The sequence below is a fragment of the Phyllostomus discolor genome, chromosome 5 (assembly GCF_004126475.2).
Source record: "Phyllostomus discolor isolate MPI-MPIP mPhyDis1 chromosome 5, mPhyDis1.pri.v3, whole genome shotgun sequence".
Taxonomy (NCBI): Eukaryota; Metazoa; Chordata; class Mammalia; order Chiroptera; family Phyllostomidae; genus Phyllostomus; species Phyllostomus discolor.
In genome coordinates, this window is record NC_040907.2 from 64,068,357 (window position 1) to 64,088,156 (window position 19,800).

At 42.1% G+C, this 19,800-nt stretch overlaps 1 protein-coding gene across 4 annotated transcripts in view; it reads right to left on the reverse strand.

The window, feature by feature from the left end:
* Positions 1-19,800, reverse strand: part of MCOLN2 (mucolipin 2) — a 55,110-nt gene that overhangs the window by 25,260 nt on the left and 10,050 nt on the right. For 3 of the 4 annotated variants that reach the window (XM_036026358.1, XM_036026360.1, XM_028512820.2), the window contains exons 2-4: positions 14,133-14,292; positions 7,717-7,890; positions 5,846-5,999 (exon numbers count right to left, since the gene is read on the reverse strand). In XM_036026358.1, coding sequence (XP_035882251.1) covers positions 5,846-5,999; positions 7,717-7,890; positions 14,133-14,292 — 488 coding nt within the window. The remainder of the gene's footprint in view (positions 1-5,845; positions 6,000-7,716; positions 7,891-14,132; positions 14,293-19,800) is intronic. The other variant, XM_036026361.1, reaches the window with a different exon arrangement.

Sequence of the window (19,800 nt, forward strand, 5' to 3'; positions counted from 1 at the left end):
GTGTTGGGTGGTTAACTGATTGTCTAGCATGTAGCTGACACCCAAAACATGTCCCAGTATGTTTTGTGAACATTTTGTGAAAAATTAGTTTTCCTGGGCCAAAAACAAGGCCATGAGCTGAACGGACAACTCGACAGGCACGATATTTAAGAAAAGCAAGTGTCAGGGTTGGGAAGTGCCTCCCTGTGTTTGGCAAATAGAGAGTTGATGTCAAGAACCAGTGTAACATTGGTTTTCTTGACTAGGTCTTGATTCATATGGTGAGGGAAGTTAATCCAAAGAAACTTGATCTCTACAGCAAAAGACTGATGATGATAACAATAGCAAAAAAATATATCAGGCACTGTGCTAGGAGTTTTATATGTTCTCTCATTTAATGCATCATCCTGTGTAATCCCCAAAGCAACCTTGTAAGATAGGTACTGTTGCTGCAATTTTACACATGGGCAAACTAAAAAACAGAGAGGCCAGGAGACTTCCTCAAGGGCACACAGCTAGCTGGAGGCAAGCCAGCACTGCAATCCACGTGTTCAGTTCCTGAGCCTGAGCTCCTCACCAGTAGACGGATGGGGCTGACCTGTGAGTACCTATTTCAAAAGAACATCAAAAGACCCAGGTTGCCTACCCAAATCATTCATTTACTCAATAAATATTTGCTGAAAGCCTTTATGTGTCAGCCACTGTGCAAGGCACTGAAGGTAAAGCAGTGAATAAGAGACAGCTTCTGTGTGGAGCTCACGTTCTAGTGGAAAAGGTAAAGCAAAAGTGAAAAATACACACAAGATGATTTCACAGTGTGAGAAGAACTGTGAAGACAAAATGAGGTGATGGAGAATAACTGGGAGGAGTGGCTGGGGAAGGGCTCTGAGGTGCTGGGGACAGTTCAAAGGACAACTATGGGTGGAAAGAGAAACAGCTGTGTGTAGGTCTGGCGTGGGGGGTACTCTGGGTAGAGGAAAAGCAAGCACTAAGTCTCCCAGGTAAGAGAGAGTTTGGCTTGTTCAACAAAACAAGAATGTTAGGACAGGGAAAAGGGGACAGATATGAGGGGCTTTGGAGAGGCAGGTGGGTGGACAGCTCCTGTAGGGACTTGTGAGTTTCACTCCAAAAGAAATGGGACGCCACTCATGTTATTTAAACCAGGGAATGATATGACTCGATTACAAAATATCTTTCTGATTGTTGTGGGACAGAGCAGGGGATAGAAGAGGCAAAAGGTGAAACAAGGAGAATAGTCTAAACAAGAGACGATGCTAGCTGGGACTATAACAATGATGATGGAAATGAAGATCAAGTCTGGGGCTTGAGCGACTGTGGTATTATAGCATGACAGGAAAACACTGGCATTGTTTTCTGAAATGGGAAGACTACAACACATACTGGGTCAGGGGTAGGGAATGGGGGGGGTTTGAAATGCTGTGCTTTGGACAAACATGTTTCAAATCCCTGTTAGAGCCACAGTGGGGTTGTCAAGTAGCTAATCAAATACAAGAATTTACAGCTTGGGGTAATTCAGCTCAGAAATGTAAGTTTGGGTGAGAGGAAAGGAGCAGCAAGACTTCTCAGAAGCTGTGTAGCCTCACCTCACCTCTGTTGTTCGTTCATTTGTTTGTTTGCTTGTTTGTTCTGTAACTCTAGGGACGCTGTGCCAGGAGCTTTGAAGATGTGGTGGCGAGATGAGCATGTTCTGCTCTGGTGAGCTTTCCCTGGCAGCATCAGCTGCTGGGGCATTAGGGCACAGGTACGGATGGAACCGCCCGTAATGGATGAGAAGGTCCAGATGAGAAGGGAGACAACAGCCTTATAAAGGAGTGGCACTGATGGACAGAGGTCTCTAACCTGGATACACGAGGCACTGAAGGCAGGTGGTGATAGATGGGGGTGGGGGGTCAGTAAAGGAGAGGTCTGGGTCTGTGCGAAGTCGAACATCCCCAGCTAGAGAGTGGCGGACCAGTGCTTCCAAAGTTTAACATGCACATGGATCATGCAGGGATGTTGCTAAGATGCAAATCTGGATTCAGCAGTGCTAGGGTGGGGCCTGAGATTCTGTGTTTTCCCACAAGCAACCAAATGATGTCCAGGTTGCTGGGCTTGGAGTAGCCAAGACCTACCATCACTGGGTCATTACAGTGACCTTGACTTAGTCACCTAGCCTGACTGAGCACCAGATTCCTCAATGCAAAATGAAGGCCAAACTGACTCTTCCTCTAACATTCCTATTCTAAGGTGAAGTAAAAGAAGAAAACCAAAAAACATTTAAATCATTTAAATTAAACTAAATTAAATTAAAATCACTCCATTCTGAAGGAAGTGACCTGTTCAAAACTATGTGCTAAATACTGTCCTAGGTCTTTTTCTCTTGTATTTTATTCATTATGGTTATTTTTTCACTTTTAAATATCGCTAAAACAGATTAGTCTTTTTTTAAAAAAATGATGGCATCTTAGATTTAAAGAAATATGACATTTATTAGTTGATTTTACACTATATGTAAAATTAGCCTTATAAAAGCCTATTTGGTTAGTCAAGTTTTGTAATTGTAATTATAGGGGTACACTTTGTCAAATACACATGCAGAACTCTCTACAGCACAGGTGGCAAACACAAGGCCCCTGGGCCGAATCTGGCCCTCCACCTTGTTTTATCTGGCAGAGCTCCTTGCCCCTATTTAAGGAGTAGTTACATTTACACAGCCCTAAAATTACATTGACCCTTTGAAGGCAACCACAAGGCTGATGTGGCCCCTGGTGAAAATGAGTTTGACACCCCTGCTATAAAGTCTGGCTGACCTTATGCTAGAGTTATTGCTAATGAGGACACCAAGTACCTGGAGGTAGCAAAGCCTAATAAGAACTGAGACTTTAAAAGAATGGCAAAAGCCCTAGGCAAAACATCAAACCTATAGCGAACAAACTAGTATTAGAGTAGCAGACTCACCACTCCAATGAATCTCATTTACAGAATAGAATACTCCAGGGAATGAAACAGCAACCCTCTTGGAGACAAATGGAGAGAAAACTACATGTTTTTTTTAAAGCTGGAAGAATAATGAAATGGTCATAATGCTTCGTACTAAAGAAAATGAAACACTATATTAGGATAATAGCTATTTAAATATTTTTTTTTAAATTTAAACAGGATTTATAACAGTCCTGCAAGTAAGGCCGAACGGTCAAGCCACAGGTCTAGAGGCAGGACCACAGAGATGCGCCCACGGCATGAACTAAAGGAGACCCTTAACTCAAACTGCACCATCGTGTAACTAAGTGTTCACCTGCAGAGAGAGCGGGCACGCAGGCAGATCTCTGCATTCAGCCCAGTGAAGGGTGATTCTCCTCATGGGAAAGATGATGCAAATTCATGAAGTAGAACAGCTTCTGCTAAGTGACCTACTGTATTGCCAAGACATCTTAAAATCAGATCACAGTTTCCTATGGCCAAATGAATGGTGGGATGCTCTCATTTGCATAAAACCACTCCACATTTAAACTGCTACTAGGATTCCCTACTCCCAAACTGTTATCTCCTTGAGAAGCTGTGACTGATGAATCTTTGCCACCCAGTACAGTCACGCACACATTACCACAGGGTCACATTCCGAGAGATGCGTTGGGCAATTGCATCGATTGCATCGTTGTGTGACATCACAGAGTGCACTTACACAAACCCAGGTGGACAAACCTAGATGGCACAGCCCACCACACACCTAGGCTCTGAGGTACAGCTCACGGCTCTGTGGGAGGGGGAAACAGTTTTCCCTCTGCCCTTCCAGTTCTTTGCCGAGACATCCCTGGAATAAGAGACAGACTAACAAGAGAAAAACAGAAGTTTAGCAACATGGATACCTGCTGGACACTGAGACCCAGGAGAACTGAAGCCAACACCTTCTGTCTTCGGCTGAAGACAAAAGAAGATGCTGGGGATGGGGAGAGTTAGTTGGAGAGGTTACCAGGGAAAGCACGGCAAACAAAGGTAAGGTTGTTAGCAGATTTAAATCTTTATCTTCTGCATTGATAGGAGCCTATAGAGATAAAGTCAACCTGCTCTTGCTGGCACAGCGAGGGAGACATTCTTACAAATGGAGATGTCTTTTACGAAGGGGATCTTCCACTTGGTTTTCAGAGCTTCCTCCATGTTTGCTGTTTCTCAAATTAACCAGCCTAAAATAATCCTTATGCCAGATAGACAGATCTTGGGGTGACAAACTGTCATCCTGGTTCCTAGGCTACACACAAACCCATGTCATGTTAATGTACTGAATATTGTAGGCAATTGTAACATAATGGTATTTGTGCAATGCATCACACTATGATGTCACTAGGCCACAGGAGTTTTTCATCTCCATTATAATCTGATGAGACCACCATGGTCTATGCGGTCTGTCACTGGCTGACGGTCATGCCACACATGACTACAGAAACAGCCAGTGCTTTGGGCATGGTAGGTGTGTACGGTAGGTGTGCACCAGAGGATTGCTGAATGAAAGACAGAACTCCAGTTGAACACTTCACATTTACATAAGGCCTGCTTTTAAACCAAAACAGAACAGCATGAAACAATTCTGCTTGTTTAGATGTTAGCTTTCTGCCAAGCAATATCCTAAAAGAAGAAATGAGCTGCTAATCACAACTTGCCTTTGAAGAGCATTAATATATTTTGCAAATAATAAAAACAAGAATACAAAGCATTTTAACATACATTATTCATTTAATAAATACAGACTCATTTTTTTCCCCAAAAGCCTAAGTGTCCTTTCATGGAGGAGGAGAGACAGGATAGTGAGAACCTAGGAAAATTCCTTGGCAAAGTGGAGCAGGGAAACTGAGACAAATAGCTGAACACAGTGGGGGAGTAACTGACAGCCAGGTGCAGATGGTCCCCAGGGGAAGGGCCCCCAGTTCTTGGCAGGGGGCAAAACTGAAAAAATAGGGACCTTACCCCCAAGGTAACCTGTCCTCCCCCAGCCTTTCCTCTCTAGAGATAAGATCCATGTACCAGAACCAACTGCAATGACTGAAGAGGCCCTGCCCTCTCACTGACCAATCAGGGAAGACCATGGCCCTGAGGGGCGCACCTGGAGAACATAGGACTGTTCAACCGAAACCCTCCCCTGAGACCTGCCCTGAGATTCTCTCCTGCAAGAGATAAAAGCCTCAGGACAATGGACCCAGTGCACACCCTCTCCCTCAGGGGAGCTCACACACCATCCCCTTTCCCTCTCTCCCTCCCCCACAGGCACAGCATCTCCTGACCTCTAAGGGACCCTGAGACTTACAGTCAAGGGAGCAATGGGCAGCAGCAGTTTGTCGCAGGCTGATCCCCTGAACTGTCCCCAAGACCCCCTTTTCTCTGACTTCCCAGTGAGCTGAGGCAGCCCAGCCTGGGCTCTCCTGTTGCTTCTTCTATGCCAAGCCCTTCCTCACTTCACAGTCCCCAGCTTCAATAAATGTACCCTCACAGTCACCTGGACTCATGTGGTGAAATCTTTCCCACACGAAGTCAAGAACCCACACACAACAGCTGGCCCTGGGCAGACACGCTCAGGGCCAGGCCCCCTGTTCAGTAACAAAGGGACAAACCAAAACGAACAGGAAACACCTGGGCGTCTACCCCAAAACCAACAACCTTGAGTTGCACCTAAGAGACCCATAGATTTCCGGGTCCTATTACCATAGACCTGCATTTTCCTGAGCCAAACCCTTTGTAGGCAAGTGTTAAAGAGACAGCTTCAAATAGGTTAGCAGTCACAACGCACAGTTACAGTTGTTCCATCTGCCAGCACATGAGGGCATTTTTGCTCTTACCACAGAAGAAGAAACAGGCATGTAATAAAATGACCTATTACCTGCTTCAGTGTTGCTGTCACTATTCAGTGTCTCATTAGAAGGAAACATGGCCCTTGTCTTGTAATGCTGCTTACAGACTTTTAGGCCAATTCTATTTTCTTCATTTTCTCCGTAGCTCAGGGTCCCCAGGGATATGTTCTTTAGACGATGATACTATTAAAAATAGTTAAATAAAAAACACTTAGGCGCTTCCAAGAATTTCACCAGAAGTTATAGCATATAAAATATCCTTTAGCTATTTTTTATTGTTTGTGTCATACCACTCAACAGAACTCCCCAGTGTAAAATACCAGAAGGCAGTTTCCTCAGCTGGGCAGAAACACACTGCCTCTCAGAATTCAAAACTGATGTGAACATGTGGACAGAGCTCCCACCTCACTCAGAGCCACAGTTCAGGTCCTGCCTACCTCTCTGACCTAATGGCAGACTTCGGACCCTTGGTTCTACCTCTACCTCCTGTAGCCACGCCGGCCTCCTGGCAGTTCCCGGAGCTCCCCAGGCACACTCCTGCTTGTGGCCTTGGCTGTTCCCTCTGCCCAGAACCCCGGGTTTTCTATCTGCCAGGGCTGCTGCCTCAGGTCCTCGAGGCCCCCCTCACTGTGCAGTGAGAACAGCACACATCCATCACCAGCGCTCAGGCACCAGCAGGCTCCTCCAGGCTCCCTCCCCTCTCCCCGCCACCCAGCAGCTACCACTTCCTGACACACCACTGCCCCCCAGACCTTCCGAGGCCCCCAGCTTTCGCTAACACTTGCGTTAGCATGACTTCACCAGCCGCTTCTCTACACTAACAGGGCTTTACTGGCCCCCCATCCTCATGAATATGACTTTGTTAGTCCAGGAAACATTTGCCCAGAAACATGAAAGTTGCAAAAAACTAAACTGTTTATTCCAGGAATATCCCAAAAATCATTTAAACAGTTTGGAGACTTAGTCTGATAACCCTAAGACTCTTCGAAACCACCCCCAACCCGCACCTGGCTGTGTCCACCAACCCTCAGCTGTTGTATCACCATCTTCACCCAATTCCAGTCAAGCTGAAGACAGCATCTGCTCCTTAAATCAGACTTCAGAATCCAAGTCTGGACTTTGCCCCTTTCCCCCAAGGCACACCGAAGAACAGTCAAGATGGTGCCTCCCTTACTGCTCTAAGCAACAGGCTGTTTTTATTATCAATGTATGTTTTGGTGGTGTTTTCAGGAAGCCAGCACTTAACACTGTACATTTCACTTCCTGTCATTTGTCTGGCTCCCTCCTCTAGAATTAAGTTCTACAAGAACAGGGTTTTATCCTTTACTTGTGCTGTATCCCCAATGTCTAGAAAAGTGTCTGGCACATACTCCGTACCCAAGTATTTATTGAATGGATGAATGAATGAAAAAATACAGAAAGAATAAGAATAACAATTTCTCTCCCCTACATGCTTTCTTCAGGCCTCCCAATCTGACTTCTCAATACCTGCCTACACTCAAGTACATCATGTCCTAGTCCATAGTCTTAAGATTCAGCTAGGCTTATTTATGCTGAGACATCAAAGTTGACAGCCTGGAATCTCAGATTCTGTATCTCATCTATCAGACCTTCTGAGATTGTAAATCTGCTCTTGGCCATTTGATCTGGGGTAATCTCCCAAAAGCAGTAGGTGTGAAAGGATAAATAAAAAATGTAAATCATAATGAAAATGTTAAATATGCAAAATCTATTGTGTGGAAATATAGCTATAGAAATAGCAATAAATAGTTATTGGTAGACTATGCAAGTTTTAATTAGAATATTTTAATATATGCATAACTTTCTTTTTTGGCTAAGAAAACAAGATCAAGTATCAATATATTCTTTAAATATAGGTCATTCACAACAAAAAACTTGCCTGATTAATAGCATAAAATATGCTCTCATAGGCGTCCTCTTGAGTATATACACTGCAACTGTAGTTATCTTCATCTATGCCAGAATAGCCTTTCAGAAACAAGTACTTAAAAGCAACAGTGTTTTCTTCCTTGAAAGCAACCACGAGCTGGTTACTTAAACCAAAACGAACAAGCTAGAAAAGAAAGTCAAATAGACATATATGAATTTTACCATTTATATGCCTTCCTGCCCTGGCTGGTGTGGCTCAGTTGGTTGGGCATCATCTCACAAACTGAAAGGTCCCGGGTTCAATTCCTGGTCAAGGCACATGCTTAGATTGCAGGTTGGGTCCCAATCAGGGTGCGTACAAAAGGCAAATGATAGGTGTTTCTCTCTTACATCAATGTTTCTTTCCCTCTCTTCCTCCCTCCCCTCCCCTCCCCTCTCTAAAATACACAAGCATGCCCTCGGGTGAGGCTTTTAAAAATTAATCAATCAATCAATTAATTAACTAATTAAATGCCTTCTCATCATCAGCTCTCACCTGTAAACATCAGCAAGAAAAATCTCACTGCTTTGGTTTTTACTAATTATATCAACATTAAAATGTAAGTCCCAAAGAAGAATAACCTAATTAAGCTAAATGAGCATTTCTACATAGCACAAAATTAGAAGAAATTATCTCTCTCAATGACTAACTGCCCTGCTGGCCTTCAATGAAGGAGAAGAAAAAAAAAAGAAATCCAAATTAGTTAAGTCTGAATCCACTTTCCTTATACTTGGATTTCAAATTAATCGTTTTAAAAATTGGTGTAATTAGTAAAGCAATAATTCATGTTGTATTGATATAGCATTCAGAAAGTAGAACTATTTTTAAAATCACAACTATGTGTTACATGTAGCTTTTAAGAATGTTTTTGAAAAGTGGCCTACATAACCTCCCTCCAGCTAAGAGCAGATAGTTGTCGAAGGAATTCAGTTACTCCAGTCCTGCAAGAACTCTTCTGTAAGATTTACACCTAAAAGTTCCCTCTCCAAGATCCACAGCATCTGAGCAGCAGACAGGACAGCAGGGCTCTGCCTCACCTCTCTGATGTTAACACCATTCATTGTCCTGTGCCTTCTGGGGGTGAAACTCCTGCTCATTCATTCTCCCTCACCTTGTGTCCTAGCGGGAGGTCAGGCTTCCTCAAGAGTGAAAAGTATCCCTTCCACCCCCAGTTTTTTTTTTTCTTCGAATCCAGTAAGTGGGGGAAATTAGCAAGCACTAAAGGTTTATCAAAAAAAAAAAAAAAAAAAAAAAAAAAAACAACCTCAGGAATTACACACAGCTACACTTTCTCAATCACTCTCTCACATGCACACTCACTTTCACTCACACATTGTCACCACACACTTCCTAACATACTCTCATGTACATACACTTACTATATACACTGTCACACACTCTCCAGCACCTGCACAAACACAGGGCCCCTTCCTCTCCCATTCTTTCTCTCTCCCTTACACACACACACACACACACACACACAGTGATGGAACAGAATCAAACCCTAACAAGCCCTGCCCACCTCTCTTCCACTACCTCCCCAGTTTCCTTTCTCATCTGCTTGCATACTTACAAAGCTAATTTTTAGCCTTTAAGTTTTGTCTGACTTTTTTAAAAAGCTAAATAATGAATAACAATAGCTACCATTCTGCTGCAGGGGTAACACTAACTGCTTACATGCATTTCCTCATTTACTAATGTAACAACCCTACAAAACAATTACAACTGTTTATCCCCACTTCACCAATGTAGAAACTGAGATTTAGCCTCATTAATCTGTCCTATGTCTCCAAACTATTGTAGAACAAAAGCCAAACCTAACTCCAAACCTAACTCCAAAGTCATTTTTATTGTGCTACACTATTTCCTTCTGTTGAAAATTTTGTCTTTGAGGCTCTTCTTGCAGAAAAGAATTGGGTGCCAGCTTTCCAGAACTGCAACCACTGTTTGAGATGATGCTCGTTAGCACCTGAGCCTGGCGAGGTCACATTCCTCAAATACCAAGTCAGAGCATGGAGCCATTGCTAACACCCAGCTATTTTAGACAAGTATGGAGATAAGAAGTCCCACGTCATCCAACCTGTGCTGAAAATCAAGCAACAGAAGCTGACGTCCTTGCAAGAATGTGATGTTTGCCAACAATGCCTGTGGGGGTGGCAGAAAAGTCCTGCTGCGTTCTGAAGGCTATAAAGGAACCAGAGAACCAACACACGTGATTACCTCAAGGTTTTGTTCAAAGTACTGACATGCATATGAAAAATACTGGTACACACACAGGGACGAACTTTGCTGAGTGCCTATGCTATGCCAAACTGGGGTGCAGTGTGGGCAAGATCAACCCTGCGTGGCGTAGAATAACAACTCTCATCTCCTGAGTGCCAGGCACTGTGCCCCAAATTTGTCATTGTTGTTTTTTAATTTAATCCAGTTCCCCAACACTCTATGAGGGATATATGCATTGGAATCCACAAGAACAGATTATTGTTCTTTTTTTCCAACTAGTATGTATTCAGGAACTGGAATAGTGCCCACCACGATGTCAGAGTCGAGTCCTGAATTCACCGATGAATATAATCTCATGTTATGCTTGTGTAAACTGAAGTCACACAGTGCATACAGGCTGGGACAGCCGAAAGTGTCCGAGAGAGGACCCAAACAGGTCTGTATGACTTACCTGTTCATTCTCTTGGCCACTTGCTTACACTGCCTCGCCAACTGAAACGGTGCCACCTTAACTCTAGAAGCAGTGATAGGAGTCCTGTTCACCCCATGCTCGAGTGAAACTAAACAAACACACACACAGAGTCTGAAGGGGGATGGATAGCTTGACCAGAAAAATGGCTCACAATGTGCTGATATTTTAAGCCACCATCTTATTTAAACTCAACACTCATCAACTCCCCTTTGGGAATGAGAGAACTGGAGGCGTGATCCTGCTTGGAGCCACGCCCATCTGGCATCAGGAACAAGACAATTCCTCCATTCTACTGTTCATAGAACAAGCCAAGATCCACATGTACAGCCTAGCATTAGGTCAGGGTTGGGATTTTCAAAGCAGCTCTCAGTAAAGGAAGAAAACCTTGAAGAGGAGACTATGAGGTCCCCTTCCTTCTGTGGCAGGACCAAACACTTCCCACAGAGCAACAGTAAGGAGATGATAGGATTGGCCAAAAGGCTTTTTAAAAAGGGAGTTGATGGAAAAATGCATCTTAGCCCCACTAACTAGATCCTAAGGTTTGCTGAGAATGATATAAGACAGGAAAAATAATTACACAGCTAAGTACAGTTGGCAAAGATTATGAATTTAAGATCTGAGTATGAAACCAATCAGTGTAGAAGAAAATATTCTGTACCAGATAAAAACAAGATACCACTTTAATGGCGTACAAAGAATATGGGAGCAGAAGAGTAGAACTAGCAAAAGAATGTAGACACCTCTCTCCAGATTATAAATTACTGCAGAATGAGAGTAGAAATGTCTAAAAATAACTTTCCTTCTCATTGACCCTGATAAAATGCCACCCATCCCACCAGAATTGAGGGTAGAATACTAAAAGAGACTGGAAAAGGGGAGGAACAGAAAATGGGATTTAAAGAAAGAAAATGTATTCAAGAAATCTGCTCCAATTAGATATCACTCAAATAGCGAACCTTATTAGAATGATCCTACAGGCAAACAAAAGTTTAATCACCCTCCTCAATTTTGTTAGGAGAAACAGGGTAAGGGTACACCTGAACACAAACTGAATGATCAATTCCAAGCAATAATTTATTAAAAGTGAAATTAGTGAGGTGGACCAGGGGTACTAGTGTACACAGTACTGAGTGAGTAGTCAGGCAAGGTTGGTGGGAGAGATATACTTCAAATAGTGCCTGCAAGATAAGCCCTGGCTAGTGTGACTCAGTTGGTTGGAGTATCATCTCATACACCAAAAAGATGAGGGTTCAATTCCGGGTCAGGGCACATACTAGGTTGTGGGTTTGATCCCTGGTCAAGGTGCATATGGGAGGCAATCAATTGATGTTTCTCACATTGATGTTTCTCTCTCTAAAATCAATAAACATATTTTTAAAAATAGCACCTGCAAGATGAGGGAGGTACAAAAATCCCGTTGGACTTGGTGGAATAGAGCAGGAATTACTGGGTGGGGGCATCTGGTTGGGGGCCATCTGGCCGGGATGAGGTGATAGATGAAAACTTGTTGTGAAGGCTAGCGGAAGGGGGCTGTGGACATCTGTGAACACCCGGCTACAGAGCCATGAGTTTCTTCTGTGGGAAATGGGGTCCTACAGAAGTTTCTGAGCAGGGACTGACACATGAAGGTAGGCTAAGAAAAATTAATGCAACGGTCACATTGACTAGACTGGTCTGTCTGTGGATAAGAAAGGTGGGCGTAAGCTGAAGACTAGAAGTAGCCTAGTTAACTTCTCTATATTCCTAGACTGCAAGCTCTGAGGACCTATATGTAGAGCAGAAACAATATGAGAATAAAAATATGGACTTCAGAATCCAGACTAGTGGGGCCTAAACTCCAACTCTGCCACTTACTAACTGAATGGTCATAAGCAAATTACTTAGCTTTCTTTGGCCCAGTTTCTTTATCCATGAAAGAGGGTAATAACTGGATCTACCTCACAGATCCGCAGGAAGGATGAAACTGAGTGAACATACAGAAAGCACTTACTGTGCCTGGCACATGGTAAACGATATGCTACTCGTTAGGTTAGCTGTCCAAGGCAGTAACACATCTACAACTGGACGAACAACAGAATGTATAACACACAAGGTGCTTCATACATATAATTAACTAATGAGAGAAAAGTCCATGCTAGAAAGAAAATAGTGAGTATGGCAAAACATAAGTAAGTGCGGTTTTGAAGGAAGAATCCATGGGACTTAATAGGTATCAGGACAAAGAAGACATGTCAAGGACGGTGATAATGTTTTATGCCTCGATAAGCTGGAATTTTAGTAACATTATTAGATTTAAAAACTAAAATGAATGTTAATTTGGCAAGAGAAGAAATTGGGAAACAATGAAAATTAACCAAATGACAAAAGGGGATACTACTATTTCTCCTTCTTCCAAGTAATACTGACAATGTGCCTACTTTACAGGTTACCAAAATTAAAACTTCAAAACAAAAAATTAAAATTGAAAAATAGAAAAGGAGAAAAAAAGCTAAGCATATACATTTAACCATAGCCTTGCATCACAATCTTGTTTTCTTTGAAGTAACTTGGTTACCCTCAAACTTGCTGAGCTGGTACAGCATGTCACATAATAAAAAGACCTCTTTATGAAGGTAGAATAAAGATGAAACTTCAGTTATGGCAGAAATCTCCTCTTGTTTCTAAAACTATATGGAGGTGTTTTTAGAAAGGTATTTACTTTGGGGTTCCAGAAACAGCATCTCTGCAAACACTTTTACATTGACAACAGACGATTATTTGCCGATGGAGCCGAAAACCTCACATCAGTCCTGTTTTTAGAAGAGCATGTGTTTCAAATGTTTCAAATGTAGTTACCTAGAGAGACACCTCCCTGAAAATGGTTCCATACCACAGGCCCTCAAACTAGGGACAGCTCTGATCGCTGTTGCGACCCTGGAGAGAAAGGGCTCAACAATATGGACTTAAACAAAAGGTCTCTATGTAGCCTTTCTATGCTCCTTAGAGTGCTGGAGGTTAGCATTTCCTCAGAGTACTCAGCCACTGATAGAAGGGAAACCTAGCATTCCCTAAGTCTTTAAAGTCAAAACAGTCAAGACTGCGAATTTCAAGTGTATTTAAGTAGGAAGAATTTGGATGAAGATGAGAGATTTCAGGAACAGAAACCACTTTGTATTGAGCAGCCTTCAGGAGCCTGTGTGCCTCATTCAGACATAAAAACCCACACTCTGAAATAGAGATCTACTATTTATCTAGATTTAAGAACATGAGGAGCCCTGGCTGGTGTGACTCAGTGGATTGAGCACCAGCCTGCAAACCAAAGGGTCACTGGTTCAATTCCCAGTTAGAGCACATGCCTGGGTTGTGGGCCATGTCCCGGGATGTGTGAGAGGCAACCACGCACTGATGTTTTTTCTACCTCTCTTTTTCCCTCCCTTCACCTCTCTCTAAAGATAAATAAATAAAATCTTAAAAAATAATAAAAGTAAAAAAAAAGAACCTGTGGAAACTAGCCATAATCCCTACAAAAAAACAAGGTTGCCATCTAAAATGAACTTAACCTACCATCTAACCTCCAGAGTCAACATAATTTTACAGTTTTATGAATTCGAGTGTGGGCTTCCCACAACAGAAGCCAGTGGCAGGACATATCAAAACAGTTTCATCTTGGGGTAAGGAAGAAAAAACCAAATGAACTCATAATATAAATTACCTGTGTGGTGACCATGACTATCTTCAAAATCTGCAGACCCAGTTTCCATGGGATCTGGTGTCTGGCTCGGAACTTTTCACACGGGTTCATGAAGTAGAACTTCAGGTCTTCCCTCAGACATTCTTCTTGCACATCAGAATCACGATGAGCCATTGCGTTGCTGCCAGAGAAGATCAATTTTTAAGTACACAGAACAGCCTGTTCAACAGGAAGCTCCTAAATACTACTTTGCATTCACATGCTTAACCCATTCTCACAAGCAAAATGCTCTCTGCAACCAGTAAACTTGTGTTCTCTTTAGGAATGTGAAAATTATTCAGGACCCTCTATTCTTTGCCTTTCCACATAGCTACTCATCTTGTTTAAAATGGCCATTTTCAAAAATAATAAATTAAAATTTTTTTTTGCAAAACTCATCCATTTCTAATTTTAACATAGCATACTCACCTGTCACTGGAGTACTAACAAAACTAGATGAGAGTCCTGGCTGGCGTAGCTCAGTGGATTGAGCGCGGGCTGCGAACCAAAGTGTCGCAGGTTCGATTCCCAGTCAGGGTACATGCCTGGGTTGCAGGCCATAATCCCCAGCAACCGCACATTGATGTTTCTCTCTCTCTCTCTCTATCTCCCTCCCTTCCCTCTCTAAAAATAAATTAAAAAAAAAAAAAAACAACTAGATGAGGTACTTTCATGGACTCCAAGAGTGAAATCACAGAAATTTAGTATAGACTAATGAAATTAAGTTCTTATAGAAATACAGAATCTTTATTCTATAACTTTGTACTGAAGGAAGGATTATGTTCCCCTTTATTGATAACATAAGATCCTAAACTGTAAATATCTTTAAAAAGTTAATATAGCATCTCTGTATTTCTGCCTAATCAGATCTCTGTGTCGCCTTACATTAGTAAAATTTGCTTTTACTATCTCAAGGGCTCTGGACTCAGGAGTGGACACGTGACTCAAGCTGGACCAAAAAAGCCAGTGGGATGCGGTCGCAGGACTATGATTGTAACTAATGGGAGAGATGTGGTCTTTCCACTAACTAGTCCCCAAAGCAGGGTGTGCAAAACAGGAAATTGGACTCTATTAATAATGAATATACCATAACATACAGAAGAACAGCCACATAGAGTAGCATTTAATTTATAAACATACACACGTTGGGGACATATGCTTAACCTTTACTGTTGGGTACATAATCAACAAAGTGTGGAGGTCACAGACGTAAAGCACAGTCCAGGAGTCTGAAGTCCTGGAAGCCAGCTTGTTACCGCAGGGGAGCTCGGCAGAGAGTGGGGCTAACACAGGGGGACAGACAGCGGTAGACGCTAGACCTAATGCCAGTGTTTGAGTTCCTGGATCCAGTTGTATCTGAAGCCATAATTCCAAAACTTTCAATTTGAGCTAAATATACCCTTTGGGATTTAAGCCAGTTTGAATTAGAATTCTGTTTCTTACAACAAGGAGTGCCTGGATGGTAAAATTAATGAATAAATTCTGTTTGGTTCAGCCAATCAGTAAAGCTACTCATTTCTAGGGAAGTTTTTATAGTTGGGGGTCAATCTTGGGAATCTTTTCACCTGAAATGTCTAAATGACATATTTTATACTGACTTATGATCCACAGTATCTACCTTAACTAATAAGTTTAAAAGACGTCCAAAGGGAAAGTCTATTCTAAGACTTATTTTAAAATTTATATGAAGTTGTTAATAATTTTCTATTTTTAGACAAATTTTTAGACCTCTGATTTCCAGAATTAGTAGGCTAGGTTATTTGGAATTTTCCCAATGCAAAGGAAGGAAGGAAAGGAGGGAAGGAAGGAGGGATTAAGGGAGAAAAGGAAAGAAGGAAAAGAAGGAGAAAGAAGAGGGAGGGAAGAAAAAAGAGAAGAAACATGCTAGGTAAAATGCATCTTTTGGGGGAGAGATGGAGCAAGTAGCTTGTAAAAGAAAAGGAGCAAAATGCAGCTAATATTGTCAGGAGAGCAGTCTAAAAAGGAGCTGGGAGGCCTCCAGGAAGTTGGGCCAATAGACCTCACCTCATGGGAAGCTGAACTTTTGAACTTCGCCAAAACCAAATGGCTACTTCCCGATATAGTTCTTGGAACAGACTGATCCCCTGAATTCTCTATTAAGAAATAACTTTTTCACCTGACAGCAGACATAAGAAATTAATCACATAGAGCATATTACAGGTCCTCCTGTGAGCACCAGTCACCACCCTTGTGTAACTCCTTTGGAAATTCCCCCTTTTCTGTCTTTATAAACTCCGTCCCCTTCCTTCCCCCTCAAGACACAGCTGGGTTTCTACCCAAATCTGTGTATCCTGGATTGCAACATCTAAAAAATGCCCCCAAATAAAGCTTTTGTCTGCCTTGCAGTTTTTGGTCAAAATTTATTGTTAAACTGTAGAATACTGAAGAGTTAAAAGCAGACAAGTCCTGGGGATCTAACACCTAGTATAGTGAATACAGACAACAGTGCATCAAAACGTGAAATTTGTTGAGCGACTAGACCTTAATTATCCTCAGCACAGAAAAGGAATGATAATTACAGGACATGAAAGAGGGGCTATCACTACATTGGCAATCATATTATAACAAATGTATCAAATCAACACATTGTACACCTTAAATTTACACAATGTTATATGTCAAATATATTTCAGTTGAAAAAAAGAACACTTGGAACAAAGATGTTTCTAAGAATGCTTAAAACGTAAAGAGAGCAAAGATCTACCAGGCTGATCTTAGGGGAACTGGTGAAGTTGGAGCCCACTGCCATTCACACACACTTAGGCTTCGGTTCGTGGCACCAGGAGAGGAGAATAAAGGAGCCAAGACTTAAGGCCCAAAGCATATCCAAGATATAAAAGGAGACCCTCCTCAAATTTAGGCAAGAGCCCCAAAGAGCTAACTCCTCAGAAAAACAACCAGCACTCAAGCTGCCTGGCCCCGCAAATGTAAAAGACTACAGAGAAGACTGGAGTCAATTCAAATCAAAGAAAACAAAAAGGACATTAAAAATGTAGACCCACCCTGAGAATGGCGACCAAAACCCAGCCTCTGAGCCCCATGCGCAGTGAGCCCGAGAATGTCACGCCACGTGCCTCGTTCAGGGGGCTCCAGGCTGGGACAGCCCTCCACCTCCCAGCACACACACACAGACCTCTCCAGAGGTGCATCCTGGGACTTGGGATGCTCTAACAAACCACTTGTAGAATGCATTTACCAGTCGTAAGCACGGCCAAGCACATGAGAAAACCAAGTAACATGAAACAGTCAACTTAGAAATAAGGGCCAAGTACATGGAACCAGACACAGATTACAAAACAATCACACTTACCTTATTGAACAACAAATAGAGGTAAAAATATCCGCTATGAGATTAACTTGGGAAAAACAAAAGAACTTTCAGAAATGAAATATAATTTCCCATAATAAGTCTCATTTCAAAAGAATGAGAAGGCTTTTTAAATGTGTTTGCCCTGTACCTGTTATAATTACCTCTTGGTTCGATCTCCAACCTGCTAAACATTCACTGTGCGGGGCAACTGTGCTGGGTCTCAGGACACAAAGCTGAATACATTCCCTGAACTTCAGATGCTTGGTGTCCAGTAGAAGACATAGACCTGTGAGCGCATGTTCACAAATCAGCAGATAACTTAGAGAATGCTGCACCTCAAGTGTAGAAAGTATTGTGGAAGCAGAGTCCTAACACTGCAGGGAAGGGTTCACAGTCATAACACCTGGAGCGGTGAGTGCTACGGGACACCTGACAAGGAGCATTGCGGCAGGACTTCCAAAAAGAAGGTAGTATCTTAACTGTGCATGAGAGCGACATCCTCTAACACAAACCTTCAGGTTTCTGAGAACACGGATTATTGATTGTGTTAAATTATTTACACTGCTGTACCCTTCTGCAAGTTTTTCACTTAGGTATTCACAGGGCAGCTGTGATGAGGGGGGAAAAAAACCCTGAAAAAGCTAGCATGAAAAACTCCTCTGTGGCATATAGGAGCCACTAAGTGAAACACAGGAAAGTGCTAGGCAAATGTGATCCACTAATGATAGGCATGCAGAAAAAAGTTAGTTTATATGGATAATAAAGTTACATGATGAGACTGCTGTTTTTTTAATAAGTCTAACTTAAGTTTAGAAATAACATCTAAAGTTTGGAAAAAAGGTAATGATGCTTTAGTTCAAAAAATCTAATATCTCAAGGAAAATGTAAATGTGTAAGCTTTCTAATATTTCTTTTCTGAAGGTTCTTTCTTGCTACCCCTCCACAATTTGTAGATTTGCCCTAGTTCCCTGGAAAATGAAAGGTATTAAGCATATATACATGCAACCAGACATCTTATTCCTATAACGAAAATACAATGGTGAAAAAAATAGTGCAAGATGAAAAGAAGGAAATTTACTAAAAAGAGAAAGAGAGAGAGACAGGACAATATCATGGAATTAAAACATTCTGCATTTGACCCATACTTATCCAACACCCACAAGTGCTGAGCCCCAGGCCAGGCTGGGTGTTTGGTACAGGAGCCTTGAGCTGCAATCACCACTTCATAAGCAAGAATTAAGTCAGGAACCCCGACTGGTGTGGCTCAGTGGATTGAGCATGGGCCTAAGAACCAAAGAGACGCAAGTTTGATTCCCAGTCAGGGCACGTGCCTGGGTTACAGGCCAGGTCTCCGTTGGGGCCACGTGAGAGGCAACCACACATTCATGTTTCTCTCTCTCTTTCTCCTTCCTTTCCCCTCTCTCTAAAAATAAACAAATACAATCTTTAAAAATAAAATAAAATAATTAAGTCAGGAAGAGTAATACTGTAACTTTCACCACACCTGATGAAAATCACCAACAGGTTTAGAAAAGGACAGAGAGATGCTAACTTGTACCACAACTCAGGGGTAACGAGGAGTGAAAGTGATTACACCATAAAACCATTTGAGGAATAGAAGTCAATGAAGATCTAAATTATGGTGACCCATCCATTGCTGGGCAGTCATGCAATGGAAATTACATGGAATAAATAAAGGCAATCATGAATTTATGAATTATTTGTTTCACTAACTATAGAAAATGAATGACCTGGATTTGTATAAGCTTAATACAAATATCAGAGGAAGAAAGCACAATATTTGTAAGCATAAAAACAAGATCTGGAACAGAAAGAAAAGTCACTCACATAGTGGGCTACATAAAAGCTAGAGGTGCTTGAATGGAAACGTAAACAGGACTTAGCAAAGAAGCCTGAGCCTGGTACTGTAGTGAGAATTCAGGGAGAAAGCACATCCAAGCTACCATCAGTCATTAAGAAAACCTACTCTTTTTCCAAAGAATTGGAACTGTGTAATGTCAGCTATTTTTAAGGCTTTCACATGACCAAGGGAAATTCTAGCTTTATCAAATCAAAGACTGCAAGATCTCTGGAAGAATGCGGTTTTAAAAAAACAAAACCAGATGCTGGCAATTCTTAGCCTCACTGGGGTCATGAGCCCCTGTGCGAAGTTGTGAAGGTTCTTGGTCTTTGCCCTAAAAAAATGCACACACCAGTTTCAACGATGGTACCTTGCTCCCATGGGAACGGTCTGCTCAGCAAATAAGCTAACCAGCCCAGGCTTCTGTTGCTTTTAAGCTTGCATGACCCTTAACCTCA